The sequence below is a fragment of the Melanotaenia boesemani genome, chromosome 18, assembly GCF_017639745.1.
Source record: "Melanotaenia boesemani isolate fMelBoe1 chromosome 18, fMelBoe1.pri, whole genome shotgun sequence".
Lineage (NCBI taxonomy): Eukaryota > Metazoa > Chordata > Actinopteri > Atheriniformes > Melanotaeniidae > Melanotaenia > Melanotaenia boesemani.
This window is the reverse complement of record NC_055699.1, coordinates 19,639,793-19,666,779: the sequence shown is the minus strand read 5'-3', so window position 1 is coordinate 19,666,779 and position 26,987 is coordinate 19,639,793. Positions and strand designations below refer to the sequence as shown.

At 39.2% G+C, this 26,987-nt stretch overlaps 2 protein-coding genes across 2 annotated transcripts; one reads left to right on the top strand and one right to left on the bottom strand.

Moving 5' to 3' along the window:
- Positions 1–11,576, top strand: sh3glb1a (SH3-domain GRB2-like endophilin B1a). The gene is made up of 9 exons (XM_041967788.1): positions 1–198; positions 650–791; positions 1,407–1,535; positions 4,464–4,597; positions 5,054–5,146; positions 7,602–7,691; positions 7,794–7,894; positions 8,139–8,373; positions 10,393–11,576. The coding sequence occupies exons 1-9, from the start codon at positions 136–138 to the stop codon at positions 10,498–10,500; spliced, it is 1,095 nt and encodes a 364-aa protein (XP_041823722.1). The 5' UTR covers positions 1–135; the 3' UTR covers positions 10,501–11,576.
- Positions 11,577–14,661: 3,085 nt separating this feature from the next.
- nrros (negative regulator of reactive oxygen species) lies at positions 14,662–20,489 on the bottom strand. Its single transcript, XM_041969061.1, has 3 exons — positions 20,153–20,489; positions 19,105–19,218; positions 14,662–17,160 (listed from the first exon to the last, which is right to left on the bottom strand). Exons 2-3 carry the CDS (start codon positions 19,204–19,206, stop codon positions 15,214–15,216), a joined length of 2,049 nt encoding a protein of 682 aa, XP_041824995.1. The 5' UTR covers positions 19,207–19,218; positions 20,153–20,489; the 3' UTR covers positions 14,662–15,213.
- Positions 20,490–26,987: the final 6,498 nt, after the last annotated feature.

Genomic DNA, 26,987 nt, shown 5'->3' with positions numbered 1-26,987 from the left:
ACGATCTTTGTACAGATCAACAGCTGGGTGGAACGCTGGAAAAGAAGTTGCTTCAATGGCATTTTTTGTAGGGATGGCAATTTGATTGTAAGACAAGCCTGTTGTTATATTAGTAGTTATTTTTTCTGCTGTGCCATGGATTTTAACGTTAAGCGGTTAGCAGCAGACGCCGGTACTTTCCTGAGCCGCGCGGTACAAGTAAGTTCAACCGTCTTGTTGGGGGAAGTTGTTGCTAACCATCTTTAGCTGTTAGCTTAACCATTTAAGTAGCATTAGCTTACTTGCTAAGCAGATAACGTTACATTGGCAGTTACTGTATTGTTAATAACGTGTTGTCAATTGAGGCAAATTATACCCCGTATATCACTGCATGTGTTATAGTGACACTGTAAAGTGGTTCTAAACAGCAATATATCGATAGTTTGTCATTAAACACGGGCAACATTACTATGGCTGTTCCTCATAACCATCACTGCAGGCCCCAGAACCCTTTTATATGAGCTACTAACTCTAACTCGGCAGATAACGTTTTATGTTTTTGTTATTAGCAAGTACACCAGACGCTTTGCGTAACACCTTGGCCCTCTTATGAACCACTTGTACTGCAATACGTTGGACTTCCACGTTAAATGCATGTTTTCGCTTTTAGTTCACAGAAGAGAAGCTTGGCCAGGCTGAGAAGACAGAGTTGGATGCCCATTTGGAAAACCTGTTGGTCAGAGCTGAAAACACCAAGCAATGGACAGAAAGGATTATGAAGCAAACCGAGGTCTTACTGCAGCCCAACCCAAGTAAGGCCCACTTTTTACTTCGTAGTGACCTTTACCAGACTAACAGTGTCTTAATAATTAGATATTTGGAGACCATCCATCTATGGTTTGTAAGCAACATAATTCCTGGAATTTGAGAGTTTGTTTTACTATCACCACTAATAATTTTTACCCAATAAGGGTGTTGTACAAATGACCAAAAATCTGAGATAATGTTTGACATGCATCAGTAGGTGGTGTGTCAGTGAAGTGTGTGAGCTCAGCTGTGCATCCTCCTCACTTCACACCATGATGCCACACCACTACAGCCCAACCACAGCATAGGCACAACAAACACAGACAGACCATCTGGTAGTCGCTGTTCGCTGATATGGTGCACAAGATCCGCCCTACTTTTTTGTTTTAACATAAAACACGCCAAGATAACCTGGCTGCAGTTATTGCTGTTTTATCATGCAATGCTGTAACACAAAACAAGTCAAATCAGAGCCAAAATAGAAATCCTCTACTTTTTCCAAAAGCTTCTGTTGGAGTTACCAAATATAATTCAGTCAGTCCTGAGTCCACTGCTTACATCTGGCTCCCTCCTGCTTGTCTTATGACTTTGTAATTGAGTTTTCCTGTTGCCATCTTCAGATGTCCGATTAGAAGAGTTTGTCTATGAGAAACTGGAGAAAAAAGCCCCTACGCGAATGAACAACCACGAGCTGCTGGGCCAGTCCATGATTGACTCGGGAAGTGAATTCGGTCCAGGAACTGCTTACGGTGAGTGCAGCACAGAAATACCTGACACACTGATGACACCTGCTGACACTGAGAAACAACTGCTCTGACAGGCCAGAGTTTCTGTGAGGAATCTAAAGATTGTCCTGCAAGTTTACGCAACAAATAATTAAAAAAATTAATTCAATTAAAGTTTTCTTTTAGAGCAAACAAACATAAGACGGTTGCTTGTCATTCCAGTGGCCTTACTCAATTATAAAATCGAGTGAGGTTTTTTTTTTCTTTTTTTTTTTTTTTTTTTTTTTAAACAACACTCATCTGTTATGATTTAATCAGCAGAAATATCTCCTCCATTGTCCCTCTTGACCACCTCATTCCTCAGTTGTGGGCAGAGCCTTTGGTTGCTTAACCTCTGTCCCCTCCTCAGATTTACTACCATCTGGTGACTTTATGTACAAAAATGTCTGTATGCAAGAAAACTGCTATAAAGTCATCCTACATCAATAATTTTTCTGCTTTCATTGCATGTACATTTTTGCCACCAAGAGGGACACTACATCAGACATACCAATGTAATCCTTGACCTATCCAAGACTCCGGTCACCACCAAACCCCCATCCTCCTACAGTTTATTATATAAAAAATAATTAATAACTCAAAAAATAATAATAATTGAATGTGTGGTAGTTTTCAGCAGGTCTGAAGTTGTTTAAGTGAAAGAAAAAAGCAGGAAAATATTGATTATATGATCATTTTATTGCAGTTTGTTTGTGTGTAGAGATTTGTGGCCACAAGTTACCAGTGTGAAATGCATCTACAGAGTATAAAAGGCATGAGAGAAAATACTGGATTTAAAAAAAAATCCAGTGTCTTGCAAAAGTTCATGACACTAACTGTAACACAGCTAAAATAATCACCAAATAAAATAAAAAAAAATAGTTTGAGAACATGTACACTTGTTAACGTAGATGTAAGAACCTGTTTTTACCCATTTAGGACCTGTGTTAAGTAATGTAGGATGATTATACTAGAAGTCCTGTCTTATTGCAGTTTTCTATTACTACTTAATCCAAGTCAGGGTCCCAGCTGCTATCAGGTGAGAGGAGGGGTAACACTGGACAGGTCACTATTCCATCACAGAGAGACCACTCATGCTCAGGTGAATTTCGGAATACCAGTTAACCAGACATGCATGTTTTGGAGTACCTTCACCTGAACACGGAGTGTCCAAACAAACTCCACACAGAAAAGTCTGAGCCAAGGTTTAAACCAGGAACCTTCTTACTGCGAGTTGATGATGCTAACCAACTGTTACTCAGCAAAACAAGCTGCTTATCTTTCCTTTATTTGGTTAGAGTAGCTTCTTCTACAACTCACACAGAAGAAAAACAAAGCAACACGAGCAATAACACGGACGCTGTGTAACTTTGTTTTCATTCTGTACGTGAGTTGGGCTGATCTGCCAATATGGTTTCTAACAATCTTTTTTTGGAAAATGTTGATATTTAGGGATCTTTATGATTTAATTGTGACATTCTATACTGCGATCAATTGTTAAATCAGATCGAGACATCCCTAATCATTAGGGATGACATTTTTTTCTGTCCAATACCAATTCGAGTGCCTGGGGTTTGGGTATCAGCTGATACTAAGTACCAATCCAATACCTGTGTTATTTTATTAAGAGGTCTATAAATTCTATTTCATTCTTCAGCTGTATGTGACAGTGACATGGATCTGATTGACATGAGACTGATAAATCTTCTCAGATGAGCGATGAACAAGCGCAATAAGAAAAACAGTGCTAGCAACAGAAAAACTGACAGCTGATCACTGAACAGCAGTAGAGGGAGGAAAAATGGAAGCAGAGGAGACGGCATATTAGTACAGAACTACAGGAAAAACATGTTATTTTTATTTATTTTGTTCTTTAAATGAAAGTGCGGGATATGAACCCTCTCACCAGGAAAAGTGTGGGGGATGAGGGAGCGTTAATTCCATTAAAGAAAATAAAAAGTTTTCTGCAAATTTTTTTATGTTTTTTTTTAAAAGCATTGGCCAGCTTTAGTTATTGCTGTGGTTCGTGGGGCCTTTCCTTTAATGCAACAAACTCGTGCTCTTTCACGTGATGACAACCCAAATGCCTTATAAAGTCAGTGGTGTCAAATTTGGCAGCATTCATGTTGCCTCTGGAAACTTCTGCATATTATACATGTCACTGTTTTGCTAGCAGGGTTTTCCAATGACTAATGATGCCAAGTTACTTACGTAACACTAATGCTAAGTGTTAGCACATCAGTGACTCATGTGCTGTTGCTTCTCGGCCAACTATCCTAAAACAACGGTCATGCAAGATTGCCTAACTTCCTGTGTCTGTGTGTGGTTGTGTTGGACATGACACAAAGAATTATGATTCTGTTTCTGTGGTACTGGATGGTGTTTAGACAGAAATACTCGCCGATACCGATCCCCTTACTTTTGGCAGGATCGGCGAGTATTTTTGATGCTAGTATCGGTATCGGCCCAACTCTTCTAATCATCAGGGATTAGAGCAAATCTAACGGGGCTTTTCAAAACTAGCTGGAGGTTCTCATAATTTGAGATTATGGCCAGATGCAGCTGTATTTTATAAAATGTTCTGAAATCAAACCACAGCACAAGTAATTTGATTTTATTAAATTAATAAGAAAGCATCAATATCGGCTTTATTTGTCATTAGGGAAGTTTTAGATAAACATGTCCCACACCTTTTCCTTTACTATGTGAAGATGGAAACATTATCTGTAAAGCCTTATTTTTCCTCAAATCCAGTCCTAATTGTAGTTACCATAGTTACCAAACATTTAATACAGGACTAACATGATGAAAGTAACTTTGCTTTGGCTCCACATCTGTGTGTGTGTGGTTAGACTGTGTCCACATTATGCAGACCTGGTGGTAAACATTTGTTCCTGCTGTTGACCGTTTCAGGAAACGCGCTGACAAAATGCGGCGAGACGCAGAAGCAGATCGGCGGAGCGGAGCGGGAGTTCATCCAGAGCGCCGCCATCAACTTCCTCACGCCTTTCCGGAATTTTCTCGAGGGTGACTTTAAAACCATCTTGGTGAGTTGGATCTAGAACTAAGCCACAGCGTTAGTATCTGCAGGGTGTCGATGGGTTTAGACGCAGTGACTCTGTGTGGGAGTCACAGTGAGCTTCATTAAATGCATTTAATTCATGTCATGTGGGGGGAATTTTTAAATATCTGAAATGTCATTAATGGAGGGATGACACGTTGAGAGAAAGTCTGAAAGGAAATTCTGTTGAACATCTTTAAAACTACCTAGTTTGAAACAGCGTTTTTTCCGTTTTTAGCAGATATCCCTTCATACTTTGTACAGTTATAGTTGCTTTCAGTCAACACGGGTAACCCGAACAGAAACATGCTGCAGTATAAGACTTTTTAACCACAGTCTACAATAAAACACCTGGTGAAAGCAAGACTGACCAACTATTCATAATGTTTAGAGGGGAAAAAAATGATTATTTCTCTGAGGATTTTATGTTATTTGTGTCCAGAAAGAGCGGAAGCTTCTGCAGGTCAAACGCCTGGATCTGGATGCAGCGAAAACCCGACTAAAGAAAGCCAGGATGGCTGATGCTAGAGCTGCTGTGAGTACATGCAGAAAAAACGCCCACACTTTAGTTTCTGTGCTGAATGGTCCACCTGGTTGGTGATTAGTTCGGTGAGTTGTGTCCTGTCAGGGTGAGTCGTGTATTAAGTCATGACAGACACACTGTTGCACAACATCAGGTTGTCCAGTTCATCTGTTATGACTTGCGTGCGGTCACATGAGCAGTTATGGGATATTTGCAGTTCCCTTTTTTTCTACAGCTACTTTCTCACTGTGAAATCCGGTTTAATTTCATCTCCTGTTTTGTGTTCTCATGATATGGATTTAGTCTGAAATTTCCCTCCTATGTGTCATAATATCTGTAAAAATTTTAAGGTTTTAGAAATATTGAAATACATTCATCTCAGCTTTTCTTGTGAGTAATAATGACTCATTACAAGTTTTTAGCTGTGTATACATTCATAAACAGTATTTATTATTCAAACTGACAGTTAAGTAGTCATTAAAGTCTGACTTTGTTTATAGCAACATCCTTTCTATGATGATACATGTTTAAGAGGACACCAGTAAATTTAATTTCACTTTCTATGAGAACTTTGGTTGAGTTGCAGCTGTTGGGTACAGAGAGGGCTGCAGGTTTGAAGACAAAAATAAATAAAACATTATTTGCTTTATGGAAAGTTTTTTTTCTTATTTTTATTATGTATTTGGCAGCGTTGGTTTGTCTGCCTGTTAGTAACATAACTCAAAGTTTTGGATGAATTTTGATGAAATTTGCAGGAAATAATAATATAATAAATAAGGAACAAGTGATCTGGATCAATGCCTGGATCCAGGATATTTTTTTAAAGGATTATTTACTATGGGGAAATAGAGATAATTTTGCCATTAAGGCTTTTTAGTTAAAGACTAATTCCCACAATCATTGACAAATGTGCTTCTAGTTTAGTTTTAAAATATGAAAACAAAAAGAATCTGAGGCCCTGTTTACACGATGACGCTGAGACAGTAAAACACAAATGTTTTGCTTAGTTTTGGCCCCATGTTTACGCTGTAACAGAGTTTTAGGTGTATGAATCTGCAAAGATTTGAGAACGAACTCAAGAGTGAAAGTTTCTTGAAACAGGGCGAATCCTGTCCATTTAAACGTGAACTGGACTCTTTGGGCAACAATGACATCGGCCCCATTATCTTGCACCAACACACTGTTAGCAGCATGACAACAATGGCAGACCTCCGTGCTCTGTTTGTGTTGCTGAATCTTTTTAAGTCATTTGGTCTTTTAAAGCAAAACCTGCTTCCTGTGCAACATTTAGCGAAGACTCAGAGTCACATGTGCCAGATGATCAATACACCTCCTCTTCTGGTCTGATAAGGATGTAATGAAAAAATGGGGTGTATCGTTGCAAAGGTTTACTACCCACTACAGGCCTGGTATCCACACATCGTGGGGGGTGCAAGGTCCTCCCCCACAGTTAAAACGAAATCCTGAAGGAAACCCTGAGTGTAAACAGGTACTGACTCTTGTAAGGAATTAAAAGCCAAGGAATAAATATGTTTTAAGAAGATGCAAATTTCTGATCTCCCTGACTAAAAGGAAGTGATTAGTAGGTGTGATATGTTTGAATGGGTTGACAGAATGAAAAGCAGTAGCCGATGAACTGCCTGTAATGTGGTGTGAAATAATCTAACTTTTTCAGCCATTGATTAACTTCCTGAGCCTATATGAAGGATGAACCTCTATATAATAATAAAAAAAAGTATTTGTGGTTTTGTCATGAAAGCTGAGAAATGAGTGTTTTTTTTTTGTTTTTGTTTTTTTTTGGTGTGGTTTTCTTTTGTTGTTGAACTTTCACACAAATGGAGTCGGGCTGTGTTGTGCTGGCTGTGCTGCAGCTCTTAACTACTGTGTCGCTGTTTTTAACACAAAGCTGCAGATGTGAGCAGAGGCAGTGATGGAGGTGAGTGGACTGTTGGAGCCATCTTTGATTCAAACACAGCAAATCTCATGTTAGTAGTAGCAACAGCTGTTTATCTCTTTCTCAATCTGCTCCTCAACACACACCGTCCCACCTCATGGAAACCAGTGAATCCTTGTAGACAAATCAAACAGTTGATTCCCATCATGCACTGCTCTTTCCCAGCTTCAAATGTAAGCTGTAGATTGTAGACAGCGAGGCCATTGTCCACATGTTTATAAACACTTTTTCACAAATCTCAACAAGCCATTATTTCAGCGGTGTGTGTAGAAGAGGAAATATTTCCTGTTCTGTTGTTGCATCCCTTTTGTTTTAAATCCCATCTTTCAAACCCCAGATTACAAATATCTTGATTTTCGACCAATTAAATTATGTTAAATTCACGAATTATCACCCTTTTATAAATAAACCTTTTTTATTTACAATTACTAAGCATTCATACAAGCACCGGGACTCATCTGCTGGACACTTCTTCCATGTTGAACACTGAATTAGATTCTGTTTGTTTCTCAGGCGGAGCAGGAGCTGAGGATGACCCAGAGTGAGTTTGACCGACAGGCGGAGATCACCCGCCTGCTGCTGGAGGGCGTCAGCAGCACCCACGTATGTCTTGCAGCCGTGTTACTGCTGCTGTTTTGCACTAATGTTTAGATTTCTTTCAGCTGAGATGCTCCTGTTTAATCCTTTCTTCTTGTGTGTTTGCAGGCACACCACCTCCGCTGTTTAAATGATTTTGTGGAGGCCCAAACTACCTACTACGCACAGTGTTACCAGTACATGGTGGACCTCCAGAAGCAGCTTGGCAGGTGAAACTTGTGTTTTCATGTGTTCCAGCAGTGTGTTTAGTGAAGTTATACACACTTTTTTCATTTTTCTTATTTCCTTCTGAAACAAAGGAACTTTCCCAAATGCTGACAAACTCAAATTAGGTCAGATGTCTGCTTCTTTTATTAATTCAAGTTATCTTCAACACCAAAGCGGAGTGTAAAATCTTTCCGTTTCAGCATGAAGCATCAGTTTCCTGCCCTCATCTCCTCTTCCTCCCACCAGTTTCCCCTCGTCATTTTCCAACAACAACCAGTCCTCTGTGTCGGGCGGGGCCAGCATCTCGGTGCCCACCATACCAGTGTCCGCCTCCCTGCCCAGCGTGTCACCAGGCCACAGCAGCGCTGCAGCATCAGGAGGATTCAGCGAATTGCGTAGCTCCAATGGCAGCCGTAAAGCCAGAGTCCTTTACGACTACGATGCTGCGAGCAGCAGCGAGCTCTCCCTTCTGGCTGATGAGGTAAGCATCTGATCGACACTGGTCTGTGTTTTTTATGTTGTATGTTTGTTTCCAGTTATTGCCTTCTGGTTTATTTATCTTGTTTCTTATGACAAAAGCTAAATAAAAAGAGAAAAAGTCATGATCCTCTGTTTAGTTAATATAAATCAATAAGTCACTGCCTTTACTAAAAAAGCATGTCCAGTACAAGCTTGCATTTGATAAATACTGAGCCAGCGTGACCTTATTCCTCGTTCGCAAAGCTTACTGCATTTATAAAATGTTCCAATGTATGAGTCTGTTTTTTTTTTAACTTGCTGTGAAATTTGAACTTAGTTTTCTAGCGAAGGTGGTAAACTAGCCAAATGTTGTACTCAAGTCGGAGTAGTGTTTCTTCAAAATAACATTACTCATATAAAAGTAAAAAAAAAAAAAAAATAAAACTCGAGTCTGATTTATTTTTGTTAATGAACTAAGCAGACAGACACTCAAATATGGGTCGTTTTGAGGCTTTTGCAGAACTTAAGCTGGTGGAGATCCATTTAATTTGAACCTGGTATGTTGCAGCAGGGAGACATCGAAAACCTGCAGGGCGCTGGCCCAAGAGGTCTGGACTTGGTGACTCCTGGTCTATTAGTTCTGTGTAGTTTGTTGTGGTGAATCCGCTGTTGAAAGATAAAGTACAGGATTAAGCAATAAAACTACACTCATCACACATTTAGTTCCATTTACTAAAGTTAACGTAAAGTATGATTCGTGGTTTAAATCTGAGCGAATGCTGACAAACTATTTTGGTCGCTACATTTCTGTAAATATTTAATTTCAGAAACTGATATTGTTTATCCTCTAGCTTATAGGTATATTATATATGCTAACAATGCTACATTAAATAAAACTGCTGAACTTCTTTCTAAGAAGCTTCTGACTTTACATACTTTAGTCAATTGTAAGTTACCTAAAGTGTCTTGATCGTTTATGATTTGTGACAGTCTAATGCTAATGCTTATTTGTTCCTCCATAAAAATGTTAAGGGGTCTGTCAAGTCCGATGTTTTCATTCTACTGATATTGTTAGACCTACATTCAGTCAAGAGACAGTAACTAGGGCTGGGAGCTCATGTTTGTGCAGAATGGGGTAGGGGTGTGTAGGGGGATGTACATGAGCTTTGCGTGTGTGTGTGCGTGCGTGTGGGTGATTATGTGTGAAAGAGACTACAATGAGGTGTGTGTTTTTAAGTTGCTGTACTTTGGTATGTGTAGGCTTTTTAATGTTAGTTTTTAAAATGCATATATTGCTTTTATTATGTAAAACTCTTTGTGTTGGTTTGTGCATGAAAAGTGTTATAATTAAAATTTGATTTGATTATGCAGCATTTAACGAAATGTTTACAAAGACTAAAGACTGGGATTCTGTAACCTATCACGACTAGCTTACTAGCTACAGCAAAAAAGAAATTTAGGTAAAACTTAGTGCGACATGTTTCCTCAGGTTAGACGTTGAGTTTTTGCAGCTGACAGGTTGGTTTGTTCAGGCAGACTCATGATATCACTGTTCTTTTGCTTGCTTTGCATATGAGGTCAGGGGTGTTCGTCCTCCTCAGGTTTAGCATTCTTCTGCCATTTTTCATTCCCTGTCTGCTGGGTGTGAAGAGTTTGTGCCACTGTGCCGCCATGGTTTGTGTGTGGCCGTGTGACTGCATGGCTACGTCTGATTGGTCAAACTGGCGGAAGCATATCTAATTAAATATACTGTGAAAAGGAAAAAAAGTGTTGAGTCAAGTGTTGCCCAATGTAGCAGAGTAAGAGCTGCATTTCTTCTTCACAAATGTACTCAAGTAAAAGTAAAAAGTGTGGTGCTATAAAACTACTCGTATATGAACACCCCCACCCAAAGTTACTTAAGTAAATGTAACTGATTATTACCCACCTACAATCCATTTGTAACAGAATGCAGCCCTAGAAGTTTGTAAATGCTGCAAAACCAAAGTAGGTCATTTCTTTTAGTGACTGCATCCATCCTCTCTGCTTCCTGTCCTCCCAGGTGATCACGGTCAGCAGCGTTCCCGGCATGGATTCAGACTGGCTGATGGGGGAGCGAGGCAACCAGAAAGGCAAAGTCCCGATCACCTACCTGGAGCTGCTGAACTGAGACCCACAATCTCACCTCCTCCGGCCGTCCGCACCCTGCTGTGATCTCATATTTATACCACGTTTCAGGGACAGGCCTCGCTTTCTTTTCCATTCAGTTGTTTTAGAAAAAGTTTTACTAATAAAAAGTCGTCTTGACTCACAGCAGAATCGAGCAGGAGTGAATAAAAATCGAGTGAGGGGGAAGCAAACAGACCCATTCCCTCATTTGTTCGCAGTTCATTTCTAAAACTTGCTTCCACGCCTTTTTGTTTGATACCATATGACCTGAAATATGCACCCGAACATCTCCCAGAAACTTTTTAAAGAGATTTTTTTTGTTTACAAAATATATCTCAGATGGTGATGTAAATGCTTTTGATGCCTAGTTTGTTTGTTTGTTTTCTTTTTTCTTTTTTTTTTTACCGGCAATGCAAGTTTTTGTAAGTTGCAATCCAGAGGACACATTTTGTTCAATATGGGGGAAGAAATAAAGCACTTCTGTTTGGAGTGGAGAGATGCTGATTATTTTTAAGTCTTATTTTATAAATGATAATCTAATGGAGCGGTTATCCTGAATATGAATTGTATTTTAACAGTATCATTTGTGTTGTGCCTCAGCTTCATTTGCTTGAAGTCAAACTGGACAACTTGCATGTCAACGTAGTAGCTATGCCAGCAGTATTGAGACTCTCAGGTCAGCCTTAAGTGTTGAAGCCGAATATTTCTACTCGCATCCTAATTGGAAATCAGCTTTTTAACCCTGTCAGCTGAATACTCACTAACCAGAAATCAGCTGCTGTCTGTGATTAAATTAATAAGTTGTGTATTGTTCAGAATTGCACGCAATATTTATTTCTCTGGTTTTGATCAGCTTGCTGTTTACTTTAAAAAAAAAAATATGTAAAAAAATATATCTGTGAGATGAGATTACTAACATTTCGTGGTTTCCTTAAGTTGCATTTCAGCATAATGTTTTTGGGTGTTTTTCTCTTTTTTGTTTTGTATTCTGGGAGATTTAAGTATGTTATTACACATTTGCTTTTTTGTTTTGTGGCATATAATTGTAAAAAAAAACAAATAAATATACAATATGAAGCATTGAAAGTATTTTGAGAGTTCATGCATGTAAAATGAGCCCCTCAGTTTGGGCCATTATGCTTACTGATGGGACCACTAGAGGGCAGAAAGTACCTGTGTGACTGGTTGTATTTAGGCCATATATATAAATATATATATATGAAAGGTAGGATTAAAAGGGAATTTTGTACTTTTTCTCTACAATTTACTTAAAGCCCAAAACATTTGGGTTATATAGTTGCATAAACACATTGTACAGCGTCACAAACAAACTCAACCTGTTGATTTTAAAGGTGTACGCTTGCCATTGCAAATACCAGGAACAAGCAAGATTTGGACGACAAGTTAAACTCCAAAATGCACACGACTGAAATTATGTCCACCATTCACCAAGACTCAATCCACAGATAATTAGACTTCTAAGAGTGATGTATGCTGAAGAGGTTTTGATTAAGTCAACAAGATTTTAATGTTATCGTTAATTTGTGAAAAACATCCTAGAAAATCAAAGAAAGTAGTTTTCCTTCATCTCTATATTATTGTGGACTCTTCTGAATTACTTTCACAGTTCTGACTCATTCTGTACCATCAGCAGCTGTGGACTAGACACAAAAATCTCCAAACAATAACTCACATGAGACTCACTTTGATATTTCTTCAGCTCAGCGGCTGTCTTTAGCAGCCACTTTTAGCCAGACAGCGTATATTGAGGTCATCCTGGCTAAAGCGACACAAAGGGTGTTATCTGTGCCTGTCAAAAGAGCCGGAAGGGTGAAGAGGAAGTGAGTTCTTCAAAACGCCTGTTGACTAAAAAGCTTGCATGTAAATCTTATATTAAACAGAGAAACTTAACAGCTAACAACTGTCTTTAACCTTCTCAGGCTTTAATGCCTTTGAGTGTTTTATATGAAATAAAAGGTTGAAAGCACACAGGTGGGAGTTGAACCACTTTTGACCATCATGTCTGACCACCACAGCAGGCATAGCTTATTTGTAGAACATTCTGTGATGCCATCCCTTGCACCTTGGAGGGTATAGGGGTATATAAAGCCAGCCTTAACCAGTTGTCACTGATGATAGCATGCTTGAGAAAAAAACACTTCCTCTTTCATTAGTCCTTTTTCACACAGATGTAAAAAACTGCTAAAACACTTGACATCTGCCACTTCAGCAGTGCATCTTCAGACCTTTTGAGTGAGCTCTTCCACTCACCTTACTTGGTGGTTACATGCACTTTCACATTTGCTGGGGAGATAACAAATCTGATCGAGAACGAAATGTTTAGGTGAAAACAAGGTGGAAGTTTTGGTTTTCAGCAGGGAAATCAGATTAAAAACTGCTTATCTGATGTTGCAAAATTGTGAAAAATAAAAAGAACCAGGCCTGGGAGCACTGATAAGGATGACTAAGACATCCGTCTGTAAAGACAAATTTTCACCTTTTTTTTTTCTTCTTTTTTTTTTCCAAAACTAAGAACTCATTTGTACTAAACAGCTTGATCAACTAGTTGCTTTGGAACAACTTATTTAGCATTTGTATTGTAGAGAAAATGAGATATATTCCCACAGAATGTGGCACAAAATTGAAATCCTCAGGATAAATGGTGATAGGTTACTTTTAGTAGAAGTTTCAAAGTCTCCTCATTTAATAAACTGCATTCCAATAAACAAAGTTAGTCTGCAAAGTTACCACATTATACAGTATCTTACTACACAAACGATGGCTTGTGACACACTATCTTGTCACAGAAAGGTGGTGAACATGTTAAACAGCAACTTCTTAATACACAAAGGTTATTACAAAGTAGTTTTTTACAAACCAGTCAAAGTCACCTGGTCAAACCTGATCAAAAAGCTGTGGTCGGACCTTCAGAAAGTTGTACTTCAAGCATGAATGAACTGAAGCAGAGTGGATTATCATTCCTCAACACCCATGAAAGAGAATAGCGTCATACAGAAAACCTAGCTACTGAATAGCGGGGTTTATTTCCTTTGTCACATATTTGACTTTTTTTTTTTAAACAAATAATGTCACAGTGTTTGTTATGTGTTGTTATGTGAGGTTTGTTTACCCAATTTTACCACCTGATGAAAAAAGCCAGTACACTTAAATGTTAACATCGATGTAAATTGTTTGTTTACTTCTGGTATAATGCACCCAGCTGAACCTTTTTCTAAGTTGTGGGTCACATGTGGTACGGTACGCACCTGCTGGAAGAGTAGATTTTATTTGACCCACTCCACATTAAATTTCACTTCTCCATGATCATTTGCATTCATGTGTAAAAAAAACTGCTTGATTACGAAACAAAAACAAAGCTATGCTTGTTTTTGAGCTTTATTTCTGGTAACTCACCTTGAATATGGACCCCACATCTCGGCTGTGTGTTTGCAGTCCAGTTTGTTAATTTCCTTTAATATTTATGCATCATGACAACAACATAGTGAATTTATAAGCTTTGCTATTTTACAAAGTCATTAAAGCCACAGCCATTAACTTTAACTTCTAAGTTCATGACGCTGAGTAATCAAATAAAATTCCTCTCGTCAGGGAGCAGAAGCCTTCCTCAAATGTTTTTTTAGCCACTAGTTCCTTCTTACTGTTATAGCACCACACTGTCAGGCCGATATAAGCAGGTTCATTTCTTGCCATACAATAAGTTCGCCAGATACCTTTAGTGTTGTTTCATCTTCAATTTTCAATCTTGCTTTCTTCACCCAAAACATGAACAAAAAGATTAAGAAAGAAAAGAGGTTAATGTTTTGATTGTAGGCCAATCTAACTGGCAGCTTATCTTGTTAAAAATATATAATATAATATAATATAATATAATATAATATAATATAATATAATATAATATAATATATATCAAAACATTGATGTTTTGAGGCTTTGGCAAGGCTTCACTTTGGTTTCTCTTGTTATGTTCCAACCACCATGACCCTGAGCATCACCACAGTGGTATTATGGTTGCTTTCTGGTTAAGTACTTTGGATTGCACAGATCTATCAGCGTACCTGCTTCCTAGCAACTATGCACATAACACGAAGAGGCAGAGACACAAACTTTACATATAAATATACAGTTTCACTTCTATAATGGCAATGTCTTTATTGATAGATGTAAACATATAGTTTCAATATCAGTTGCAGGATTAGATTCACCAGAATTATTACAGCGATCCAACATCCAGTCCTCACAATGACACACTGGAATCTCATGTCAATGATGCATCTTTGTCTCAGTGATGGGAAGGAAACCGCAGACCCCTCCTCTTTGAGATACAGAACTGGGCAGTTGCTGCACATCTTAGCAAAACAGGAAATTTCATGTTTCCTCTGCTGCATATAGCAACAGCTTGCATCACACCACTTCTGCATATCTTCTCACACACACATACACCCACACAAACACATACCAAGTCCCACAAGAACACAGCCACATTTTTACATCACGGTATCAGGACTAGGGCCTGGTTTTGAACCACAGTTCACTGACCAAAATGCAGTGACGTGAAAACCCAGACTCACTTTTGTTTAAATGTTTATTACTATGGACAGTTTCACAGTCAGTTGACTTTATTTTCAACATACATTCAGCTACATTTGTCAGTGATGTACTGCAAAATCCAGCTGTATTTAGGGTTTATAAAGTATTAATAAGATGTAGGTTTTAAATATCTCTTTTTGATTGATTTTTGTAGCACTTTGGGCTTGAAGGTGAGGAGAAAAATGATGGTGATTCCCACAAAAAAGAGAGCGATGGGTAGGAAAAGCAGAATGTACCACAGCATAGACTCCCCTTCACCCGGACACGAAATAAAGTCTTGTACTCTGTGGAACATATTGAACGGATCCTGACACATGATATCTGGCTGCTCAAATATGTTTGGATTTGTTTTCTCAAATGTCCTGAACCACTCTGTCTGGCAGCAGTTGAATGGATTTCCTGTGAGGAAAATAGTCTGAAGCTTTGAGGCTAGTACATGAGCCTGACCAGAGGGGATAGTCGATAGTTTGTTATCCCTCAAGTCCAACACTTTCAGATCAATATTGTCAATCGGAGGGGGAATATTGGTAAGAAAGTTCTTTGAAAGGTTTAAAAACTTCAGACTCTGAAAATGGGAGAAGTCAATGTCTTGTATTTGAGTATTTCCTAAGCCTAGATGCTGTAATGTCCGGCTCAAAGTTTGTAATGAGTCTTGGATGATGAGTCCAGGGTTGTCAGACAGTTCCAGGTGGGTTAGCGACAACCCTGTGAATGCAGAGGTTGGAATCCTTTCAAGGCTGCATCCTTTAAGGTGAAGCTGCCTCAAGGAAATGATGTTTTTCCAATCCACACAAGCTGGGATACTATGCGTATTGATCTCAGCTTCATTCGAAAGGCAAATGATAATGTTGTTATAGCTGAGATCCACTGACCTGATGCTTGACAGAGAGGAAAAAAATCCGAAGGGCAGCTGATTCAGATGATTCAGGCTCAGGTTAAAGTACGTCAAGTTGCTAAGCGTGGCGAGTGTGCCATTGTCTACTAAAATCTGGTTCAGCTTGTTGTTGCTAACATCCAGCTCATACAAGCTTCCAGAGAGCTGTGCTGATGTTAGATTTAAGGTTTCCAAGCAGTTTCCACTTATTCGAAGTCTTGACAAGGCAGGCATCTTTTGGATGAATCCTTCAGGGAAATACTCCACCTGGTTTCCTCTCAGATCTAAAATCTCCAGCACTGAAATGTCACCATGAAGTTCGTCATCCCACAACTCAGCAGTCACATTACTCATGTACTTCTTCAGGTTGTAAAACTCGATGGTTTTTGTCGAGTTTGGGAGTGAAATGTTGTTCGCCAAGTGTTCGTAGAATCTCACAGTGTTCTGGGAGAGGTAAAGGTTCCGTAAGTTACTCTGACTGGGCAAGAAGGGGAAAAAAAGTAGTTTGTTGTTTGACAAATCGAGGGTCTCTAGTTGGAAAGTGTCATTGAGTTCTTGTCTCGAGATGAACCACTCCACAGAGTTGTGGCTGGCGTTGAGGACCACCAGCTGGATCATGTGGAAGTCGGTCAGACAAGGAAGGTAGTTGAAGGCCAAGTTCAGTCTCTGGAGATTTGGATTGCTATCGAAGGCACCATCAATTTCAAATATAGTGTTCCTTTGCAGATCCAGGTCTTTGAGTTGGTGGAGATGCCTGAATGAGTTCTCGTCCAGTCTCTTTAAGAGGTTTCCAGAAAGATTGAGGTACTCCAGGGATGTTAGATTTTGCAGAAGCACGGATGCCATGTCATCATCGAGTTCATTCTCAGAAAGATCCAGAATTCTTAGGCCAGGTAGTTTTCTTAATGCAAGGCTAGTTTCTTGGTAGCCAATGTTAAGATTGTTATTTGCAAGATTTAGGCTTTCTAGTAATGTTGTGTCTTGAAAAGTGTTTGATTCTAATCTGTCCAAAGTATTACAAGCCAAGCTCAGGGAGTTTAGTGAAGGATAACGTAGAAGAGAGTTGTCCTGTAGTGTTTTAATATGATTGTAGTTAAGCTGAAGCTCTTCTATGTTGTCAGGCAGTCCTGCAGGAACAGACGAGAACTTGCCATTATTGCAGACAGCCGTTCTTAGCATCTGCAGAGAAAATGAGAGCAAATATGTTCAAGTTTGTGCAATGTTTCTTTAGTGGTGACAGAATGTTTTGGTCTTTTTTAAGGATTAAAGGATGAATCTGGGGAAAAAAAAATCAACATATGATTGACTTTTTTTTAGCATGAACAAAAAATCCCAAAAGTTTTCTATATTTATATTTGGCATCTCTCTTTCCTAAAGGCTTATTTAGAACAGCTTAATTTATTATGTTGGATTAGATTTGAAGATTTTAGCTCAGTGTTTGTCTGTCAGAATATGCCATTGAGTCTTTGTGGAATTCGTTGTAGTTATTCAAGGCCCAGAAAGCACTTAAATGACTTTGCTTGTGTTGAAGTTGATCTCTATGTGCATCGGCCAGTTTTTATATATTTAAACTCAGAAAGGCAAGTTTGACTTGACTTTGAATCATTCACTAGGGTGTCTTGTAGCCTGAGGGTTGCCAGTTCGAACCTCGGCTAAGTCAAGTTCATGACGTGTCCTTCATGACGCCCAACCCTAAATTGCTCCTGATGGGTCTGATGGGTTGAGCGCAGCATCCGCCATCAGTGTGTGAATAGGTGAATGTGATGTATGATGTACAGTGAAGCGCTATATAAATACAGACCATTTACCATTTTTCTTGGTAATAACAACTAATTTCCTCTACAGCTGTCCTCTGACTCTTCCCTTAATTTTATAATTTGTTAGTTTATGACATTTGCTAAATAAATTGTGTCCAAATTAGCTTCTTGCTTGTGATGATTGTTGAACATCCAACAGACAAAAAAAGGTGAACAGTAGCTGCTTTTATAGTACTATCTGCTAATTCTCCTGTTAGCATCATGGCTACTGTGCTCTTACATAATTAAACAGACACTAACAGGGTGAAGACGTTCAGTCTTGTTAACTTTATTCTAATTCGTACTGTCGTCACTTTATAGCAACAACATTAATGTACTGTTGTATGTAAGTTGTTTTTATTATATAAATCACGTCATGCTGCTTCTATCTGAAAAGTGCTTTATGAATAAAATTTAGTTTGAAATGATGTTATTATAATGTTATTTACAAAAACAGACTCACATTACTATTCATTAAAAACAAAATGTTTTACAATTTAAAACACGATTTACAAAAATTTATAAATTTGGCAAAAAAAAAAAAATTGTTTCATGGGTCCAAGTTTTTATTTTGTGCCATTTCTGTGATTAATTTTAAAAAAATAAAGATATGAAATGTTTCTACCTTCCAGCAGGTAGTTCTCATCACCTTTGTTTCCACTTACTGTCACTTTCACCAGTGAGTGGAAATAATGAATGCATCAGATAAAAATAGTTCACACGATTTTTCTCGAACCAGAGCCTTCAGACACAGCCTGCTTCACAAATGAAAACATGGTGGTTTATTAAGGCTCATTCATCGGTCATTTTAAACAAATACTTACACTAGAATTCAAATTTTCTTGAATTGTGTGTTTAATTTTTGACCAATATGATGAAAATGTGAACTAAAAATAACTATTTTAAATGCAAACTAAACATTAGTTTATCACATTTTTTACATCATGTTGTATTACAAAATTTTTATCACAATTATAGCGTTCGAACTTATTTTAGATATTGCATCATAAACTTTTTATCATTATTTAATCATGTTATGCTATTTTCTGAATAATAAACAATTCAGTGTTAACACTGCTATTTATTCATTTTACCACATCAGTTAATCATTTGTATATTTCATATTTTTAATTTAGTCATTTTAATTTCTTGTAAGAAATGTCCTTGATATTCAAAGAACTTCTCATTTCAAATAAAACATCCTTATAAAAAAAAACGTGTCCTTTCAGGTGAGACACGTGTTCCTGAGAGTCATTTTTATCATTTTTATATTATTTATTAGAGCAATGTTTATTAAATAGTACCAAGTAAAAGAAAGATGTCTTACCAGTTGACATGGGCTGTGTTGTGGATGACTTGAAACTGGTATCAAGAGTCTCCACATGGGTAACAAGCAGAGCAGGACAGGAGTGAAGCCGTGGACTGGCATTTTATCATCTCACTGTGCAGACGATGACAGAAGAAATAAGGGTGAGACTCTAAATGGTGGGTGACTACTGCACATTTTACTACTGACCTTTAACAAAAAGCTGAATACAGTGCTGATTATCATCACAGGCCCAGGCTGACGATAGATAACTAAACATGATCACTAACCTGGTATAATCAAATTATGCTTTTAAAATCAATAAAACTGTGTAATTGATCAGAAATAATAAGCGCTGCTTGACAATAAAGCAAATGATTGGTCAGTCGGGCACAAATGTGATAAACAGGCTTTCAGTTCATTTGCTACGAGTGAAGTTTTTAACTTCTTAATGTAAATGTCAAGTTTACCAGCTTTTATGATTATTAGCAGGATCACGTCACATACAAGAGCGAGTCGTCGTGTCCATTAATATTTCAGTCCACTCCACGTCTAGTAAATGCTTCATTTTCTCATGTGTTTCTGTTTGTTTAAAACTTTCTGGATTTAGATCCTGTCTCAGGCTGTAATGAACAATATCATATTTAATCCTGAGAAAAGAAACTTAGCTATAATTTAATTTCTTTAAAGCTGCTGTTTCACACTGAATATGGAGGTTTCATGTTGACATAGATGTACTCATCATCTCTTCATTTTATCTTTCATTTTTAACATTTCCCTGTTTTTTATCATTGTGTTCAAACAGCTTCTCACTACCACTCCAAAGATAACATATAGCTGAAAACCTATTTCTCTGCAGCCAGTTTTTGAGAAAAATAATTCTCATAAAATACAAAAAATAGCTACATTAAGACTTGTTTAAGTTTAATAATATTGTATGTACATGCATATTACTCAGGTATCTTGCTCAAATGGAACAATAACATGTTTAAAATCTACTTTCCTTTGTACCTTTTCTTTAAGAGTCAGTGCGTACAGCAGTAGATTGGTGCACGGTGCAGCTACTTACACTGGTGGTTAGGTGTGGATTTCCCAAGCCACTGCCGGTTGATCCCCTGACCATATCGCTGGTTGTCTCGCTGTTGCAGAGTGTTCTCGTGAGTGTGAACTTCATCTGCGCTCCTCTGTTCTGACTGAAGCAGCAGACCCCCCCTCCTTTTTTTTTCTTCTTCTTTTTCTTTACTCTTCGCGGAAGCAGGCAGCAACGGAAGCCAAGTCACATGGACAAGCTACAATCACACTGAGGTTTAAGACCAGGGCCACAGGAAGGCGAGTGCAGGCTTAACAGCTCTCACCCAGGACTGTGCACACTTTTCTCTTTTTTTTTTCTTTTTCAATTTTTTTTTCACATCACAGCTGTTGTGTTGTTGCACAGGCATTTGAGCCTGGTAGCACAAGTGCCACCACAAAACCCCAAAGAGAATACACCCTTTTCACACCCTCTGCTCGTTCTGATCAGTCAACCTACTAGAGAGGAAACCACTCAGCATACACACCCTTCCTGCCTGATTTTTGGCCTGTCACATCAACACACAATTGCATTTGTAGATTCTCTCAGTAATGTGTATTAAGTAATATCCTTAAAGGCCACAGTTCTTCTGGGTCAGACAGTGTAACACAAGATATCAAGAGACTGACTGAGTGAACAGTATGTTGTTATATGTTTTTACAGACCAGTCCTGTAATGTAAAGTAAAAACTAATACCTTAACACCATGGCTCTCAGCAACCAAACCATTTCTACACTCTCTGTTTGTTCTTTCGTGTTTTCCGGTCACTAAACCCACTCTTTCCAGTTTGATTAAACTCTAGTTGTTAGCTTGAATCTCCTTTCTCACCAGTTGGTGCTAGAATAAGGAATTAGGAATCAGGAAGTGATGGCGCTGCACTTGGAGGGCTCATCGGTTAGTGATTCCTTCCTGTTTTCACACAGGACATCTTGAGTTCTCACTTCTAACTCTCAGAGATGTATGACTGGCAACATAAGCTGGTGCTCTAGAATAATTTATGCTGGTTTTCTTCTGGTTCATCATTTAATATGTTTATTTTAGAAAAAAAATATCATGGAGTTTGTATTAGTCCAATTCCAGACTTTAAAATAGATGTAAACATATCAGTGTGATCGAAAGGAAAGCTCTTAAAACTTGACAAATTAACACAGATATGGGGCAGACAGATGGGATAGATAGGACCCAGGTTCAAGGTTCAATGAAGGTTAACCACTCCAGGCCCCTGAGCAAGGCTCACCTGCTCCCCGGCCACCTTAATATGGCGTCCCACTGCTTCTAGTGCAACTACAATGGTTTAAAGCGGAGAAAGAATTTCTCAGTTTGGACCAATAAATTGTAAATGATTATAATTATTAGATAATAGGCTGGAGTCAAATTGTTTTTGCATGTAAATGCTCTGTCAAACTAAGGGCTCATTTATGTTCCCATATGTAAATATGTATGTCTGTATGTCATTGCCCTCATACTTCCATGCGTGCTTTATGTTAGCATGGTTGTTAGGCAATGCGTCCACTAGAGGGCAGTGCAGAGTTCAGAGTTCACCTCTGAGTTCCAACCAATCGGCAACCGCCGCTAGTGAAATGTGAAGCCTGTGCGGAAGTGCAAAAAATTCATTCGCTAGGGGCTGGCTCCAAAACAGAATCAATCCCCATAGACTCGCATGTTAAAAAGACCAGCTTCACAGTAGAAATAAACATGTTTAAAGCCTAGTACAAAAAAAAACATTTTAGGATTAATAGATCAAGTTTACCTTCATGACAACTGTGAGGAGGTGACTTTTTTTCTACTTCATCCATTTAGATGTTATTTAATCTTGAAATTCTGCATAATTAGGGGTGTGTCCTTTTGATTGACAAGTATCCAATATCCGCAGCAAGAAGGGAGAGTGCAGCACAACTGCGGTTTTTAGCCTAACATTGCGCCTTAGCTTTAGCCCATCTACCTTCATTAGCCAGTTAGCTCACGTTAGATCCAATTGACTCAGTTAGCTCTTAGCTACAGGCAGCTCGGAGCTTGATGGGTGTCAATTATCCAACCCCACCTTCACAGTCCCCCTCTCAGCTCCACCTTATTGCCCATTTTTGGATTTTCCGGCAATGACGACACGCATGACGCTGTCAAGATGGCGACAGTGACCCAATGAGCTTCAATTCAGCTCTTCAGAAACCTACGGGGTGATGTCACGGAGGCTCCGTCCATCTTTTATATACAGTCTGTGATTCAGATACACGAAGCATCTTACAGCCTATGTAAGAAAACCGCAAACAATCACCAAGAGCACCTGCAGGAAGACAAACTGTGAAAACCATGAACAACAACTACAACAATAGCAAGTGTGTGTTTGTGTGTTTGAGTGCAAGATATGATAAGACTGTAGTGTTTAAAGTATACTCAGTTCCCTCCAAGGCAGGATGGATCCATGTCTTCATGTTGTTTCCACCAAAATCTGATCCTACCATCTGAGGTTTTGTCCACACGGCACTGAAGCCAGTTCAGGTGTGAAAATGATGGTGAAAACTAGGAGAAAAGCTTCAACATACCACGAAACCACTGTAGTGCATACTACAAGTCTGTGGGTAGGGCGCTACAATGATTAAAGAGTAACACACCAGAGCTAGAACAAGACTTAGCACATCGGCAGATGACATATCTGCTTGCTCCCGCTGTTGATGGTACAGTAGCACAATACTGTTGTAACAGCAATGCATTTTGGTGCTAAAGCTGTACACAAGCCTGGATTGTCTGAGCAGCACCACAACACAGTTGGTCACGGACGCCATTATTGTTGTTATGTTTTGCGTGCGTTCAACACACTGACGCCATATCCTCTAGTGATGTGGTCCTCAGAGTACCACAGAGGGTAGAGGTATCAAACCTTTCCACCTTGGTACCTGGTTTCAGACATGATCGGTTTCCTGGAGGCTAATCTCTGGTTTCGTGGGGATGAAATGGTGGATTGCTAAAATACCTTTGCGGTTATACTTGAAATGGAGACTCAACAGACCAGGAAAGGCAGGTTTGTTTGTATAGAACATTTAATGTACAAGACAACTCAGAGTGCTTTATATAAAACACGAAAAGGATTATAAGCAGCTTTTTTAAAATCTTCTATTACCAGTTATGGAGAGTCTGTGATTTTTAGCCTCAGTTTCGTTCTCTTAGCTCACAGGAGTGGCACCTGATGTGATCTTTTCCTGCTGTAGCCCATCTGCTTCAATGTTGAGCCTTCAGAGATGGTATTTTCAAACCTTGGTTGAGTTGCTGTTGCCTTTCTATCATCTCCATCCAGTCTGCCCATTATCCTCTGACAAGACATTTTCACCCAGACAACTAACCATAAATTAATCATGTCTACTTGAGTAACTGCATTGAGTAGCTGTGATGTAGTTGGGTTGTTTGATATTTGTGTTAACAAGCAATTGGAGGTATACCTAATAAAGTGGCCAAACCAGAAACAGCAGGTCAGTTTTGGATAATGCAGAGGCAACCCTTCCTTCCATGGAATCTACTTTAACACATACCCAATAAAGTGGCCTGTGGGTGTAGAGATGTGCAGAGTTAAATCAATGAGCATCACGGTGCAGCAGAGATGCAATAGCAGGATTCAGAGGAGGTAGACGGTAACCCCCTGCCCCCTGTGGAGGGGCACCAGAGCCAGGCCAAAACAAAGCTTCAACGACTGGAGACTGATCTCTGGAGGACGGCCGGGGGGCTGCAACAACTGGTGACTGGGATCAGGAACCGCAGGAGAACAGGAACCACAGGAGATGGAGGAGAGGCCCGACCAGGGGCCCCCTCAGAGACCTGAGGAGGCGGAGGAGCATCCCGACCTGTGACCCCCTCTGAGACAGGAACTTTAGGAGGCGGAGGAGCATCCCTTTTCCGGACCCCCTTGGGAATTGGAACCAGTGGCAGAGAAGGAGTGTCACTTTCCTGGACCCCCTCTGGAACAGGAACCAGTGGCAAGGATGCTGAACCGCTGGAGGTGGTCACAGGAGACATGGGCCTCAGAGCTGGTGATGACACTGGAGATGTGGGCCAAGAAGACTGGAGCTGGATCTTTGTCAGAGCAGAGCTGTGCTCCACCCAAGCCTCTTCCAGCAACTCCGCAACACCCACAGGAGACAGAAGCATAGATCTTGCACAAAGCAGTTTGATAAAGTCTTCACTTGCACGCAATCTCTCCCAGGGTCCAGTGACCTCTGTGAAAGTGTCGATAAAGGCTTTGACTACTTTATGCACTGCCATGAAATTCTCAGAAGAAAGGAGGACCACCGGGTCCAGCTCCAGATTACAGTCCGCCGGAACCATGGTCGGTCAGATCCTTCTGTCATGGTGTGGTGGAGTTGAGGACCCATAGCAGGACTCAGAGGCAAAATAAAACAGGAAACCAGACATAACAATGAACCAAAGGACAACAAAACCAAACCAAAACACACAGACCATGACAATGACATCATTTTTTTGATGGATTCAGTTTTACGTTGATTCGTTCTCACCTCTAGTCGTGGTTGAGGATGCAGGGCAAGACGTTACTTAAATGTTTTGCGTCATTCTCTGCAGATTGTGGTGAAGCAGCTCTAACGCTGAAAATGTGACGCACACATGTGAATGCTGGGTGCTGTTCTTTCTTTTTTTCTCTCCTTTTTTTTGGTCAGCAGCTGATTCCATATTGAGTCTTGGTCCAGCATCAACATTTGCGTGCTATTTTTAAGAGCTGAGGAGGCAGTTGGTGTAAAAAGTCCCATTAGTGAGGGGGGATGTGGGCAGCTCCTAATAACAGCAACAGGAACTTAACAGTACAGTGTGTATTTTTAAATCATACATAATTTCTTTTATGTTTTAAGCTTCATTTAACTGAGCTGTGTATTTGGAAAAAACCTCTTTTTATGCACACAAGAGGTGTTAAACCTTTATTCTCTTGAGATTAAGAACTGCACACGAGCAAAATTTCTGTGGTGTGGAGATATTTGCATTCACACAGACAACTGTTGCCCTCTTGTGGGAAAATATGTTTTATGTATTTTTTTAACATGTAATTTAGGTGGTCTGAAAATTTCATGTCATTTAAACATTGTGCTTTCAGAAGGTTTACAGTTTTTCTCAAATGCTAAAACACATTTCACAAATGTTTCCTCCATGTTCCCCAATGCCTAAACACAACACCCTTTTCTTAAGCTACATAAACACAACCACACCTTTGAACTTCAAAGCTCAAACTTCTACACCAAAAGAGCAGCTCGAAGCTTTCAAACATGTAAACACTATACACATCATTACACACTACAGCAAAACAGTTGAAAACACAATGCTCAATTTGTGAGACGGGTCTTTGTTTCATAACTGCCAATGCATATTTTTAGAAACTTTACAGTAACAGATCTTCTTAGATCTCTGCAGAGGATTAGGCATTTAGATTTGTGAGTTTCATATGAAGAGTATAAATCTATAGAAAATACTGCATGTACACTACTGTAACACTCAATGCAGAATCTATTGCACACAACAGTACTCTTGAAAACATGATCAGGGTGTGAAGTTTTTTTTTATTGACATTGTCCCAAATGATCACATAAATGTGATGTGCGGGCCCAGGATGGTGTTGGCAGAGCAGGAGGATGTCTCTTAGCTCCTCTAGAAAGTTGAGGAGACGTTGGGTGTTGTAAGACCCAAGGACAGCATGCCGGTGGACAAGCCCTGATAATGCTGGACACGGTGAACCTACTCAGGTTTGGACGGACTCTTAGCCCTGCTGCAGCCATTGTCATGCCATGGACAATAACATGGTCAATGACTGTTGCTCGCATCTCGTCCGTAATGATGGTGCGAGGTTGTCCTGCTCTCCGTCCTGGACCTCCTCCTCTCCCTCCTGCATCTTCTCCTCTCCCTTGTTGGCCTGCTCCTCTTCTTCCATGGCCAGCTCTTCTTCCTCCTCTGACTCGAATTCCTCTTCCCCTGACTCTGCCTTCATCCATTTTGTTTGTTTGGGATCTTCAGCAAACTGTGCACTCTGAACTTGCTTTTATACATGTGGTCACAGCATTACCAATAGGTGTCTTCAATTTTGAGTCGTTGTGTGTAATGAATGACGCCAGGTGTGTTCATTGTGTTCAAATATTGCTGACTGTGGCAAGCATTTTGCATCACATGAGCTTTCATTTGAGAATATGAGCAGAGTTCTTTTGCAACTTGTGTTTTAGCAAGGAAAAATGTGTTTAGATTTATGCGAATGGTGGATTGTGTTTTGTGAATTGTGTCTTCATGAGAAATGTGTTTATGATATTGGAAAATGATGGCTAGATTTAGTAAATGTGTTTAGACAACTGATCATTTGGTTTAGGGATTGGCTTTTGTGTTTTAGCATTTGAGAAAAACTGTAATAATCACAAAGAAACTTTATTTATTATTGCTTTATTTTATATTATGTACTGTATTACACATTTCTGTGCAAAATGCTTGAATCACTTATTTCTTTATATTTAACTTCCAAATAGCCAATCTTTTAAAATTAGTCTTTAAGAACAGTTTTTTTGAGAATTTCTGAAAGTCTTTATTGAAGTTTTTTTTTTTACTTTTAATTCTTTTCCCCAAATGTTCAGTTTATTTCTTATACCTGACCATTTTCAGGGTAATATATTTGTATTATATTGTTGACCTATGAGTCATAAAAGTATAGATAAGGCTCCTAACTCAAGGGATAAACTAGTTTCATGTCTATAGATAAGTACAAGAATACCACATGTTCAATATGGGTATAATGATTCATCATATTTTAATTAAACAGATATTTGTTACAAACTGCAAAATGTCTGATTCACCCCACGTTTCTTTACAT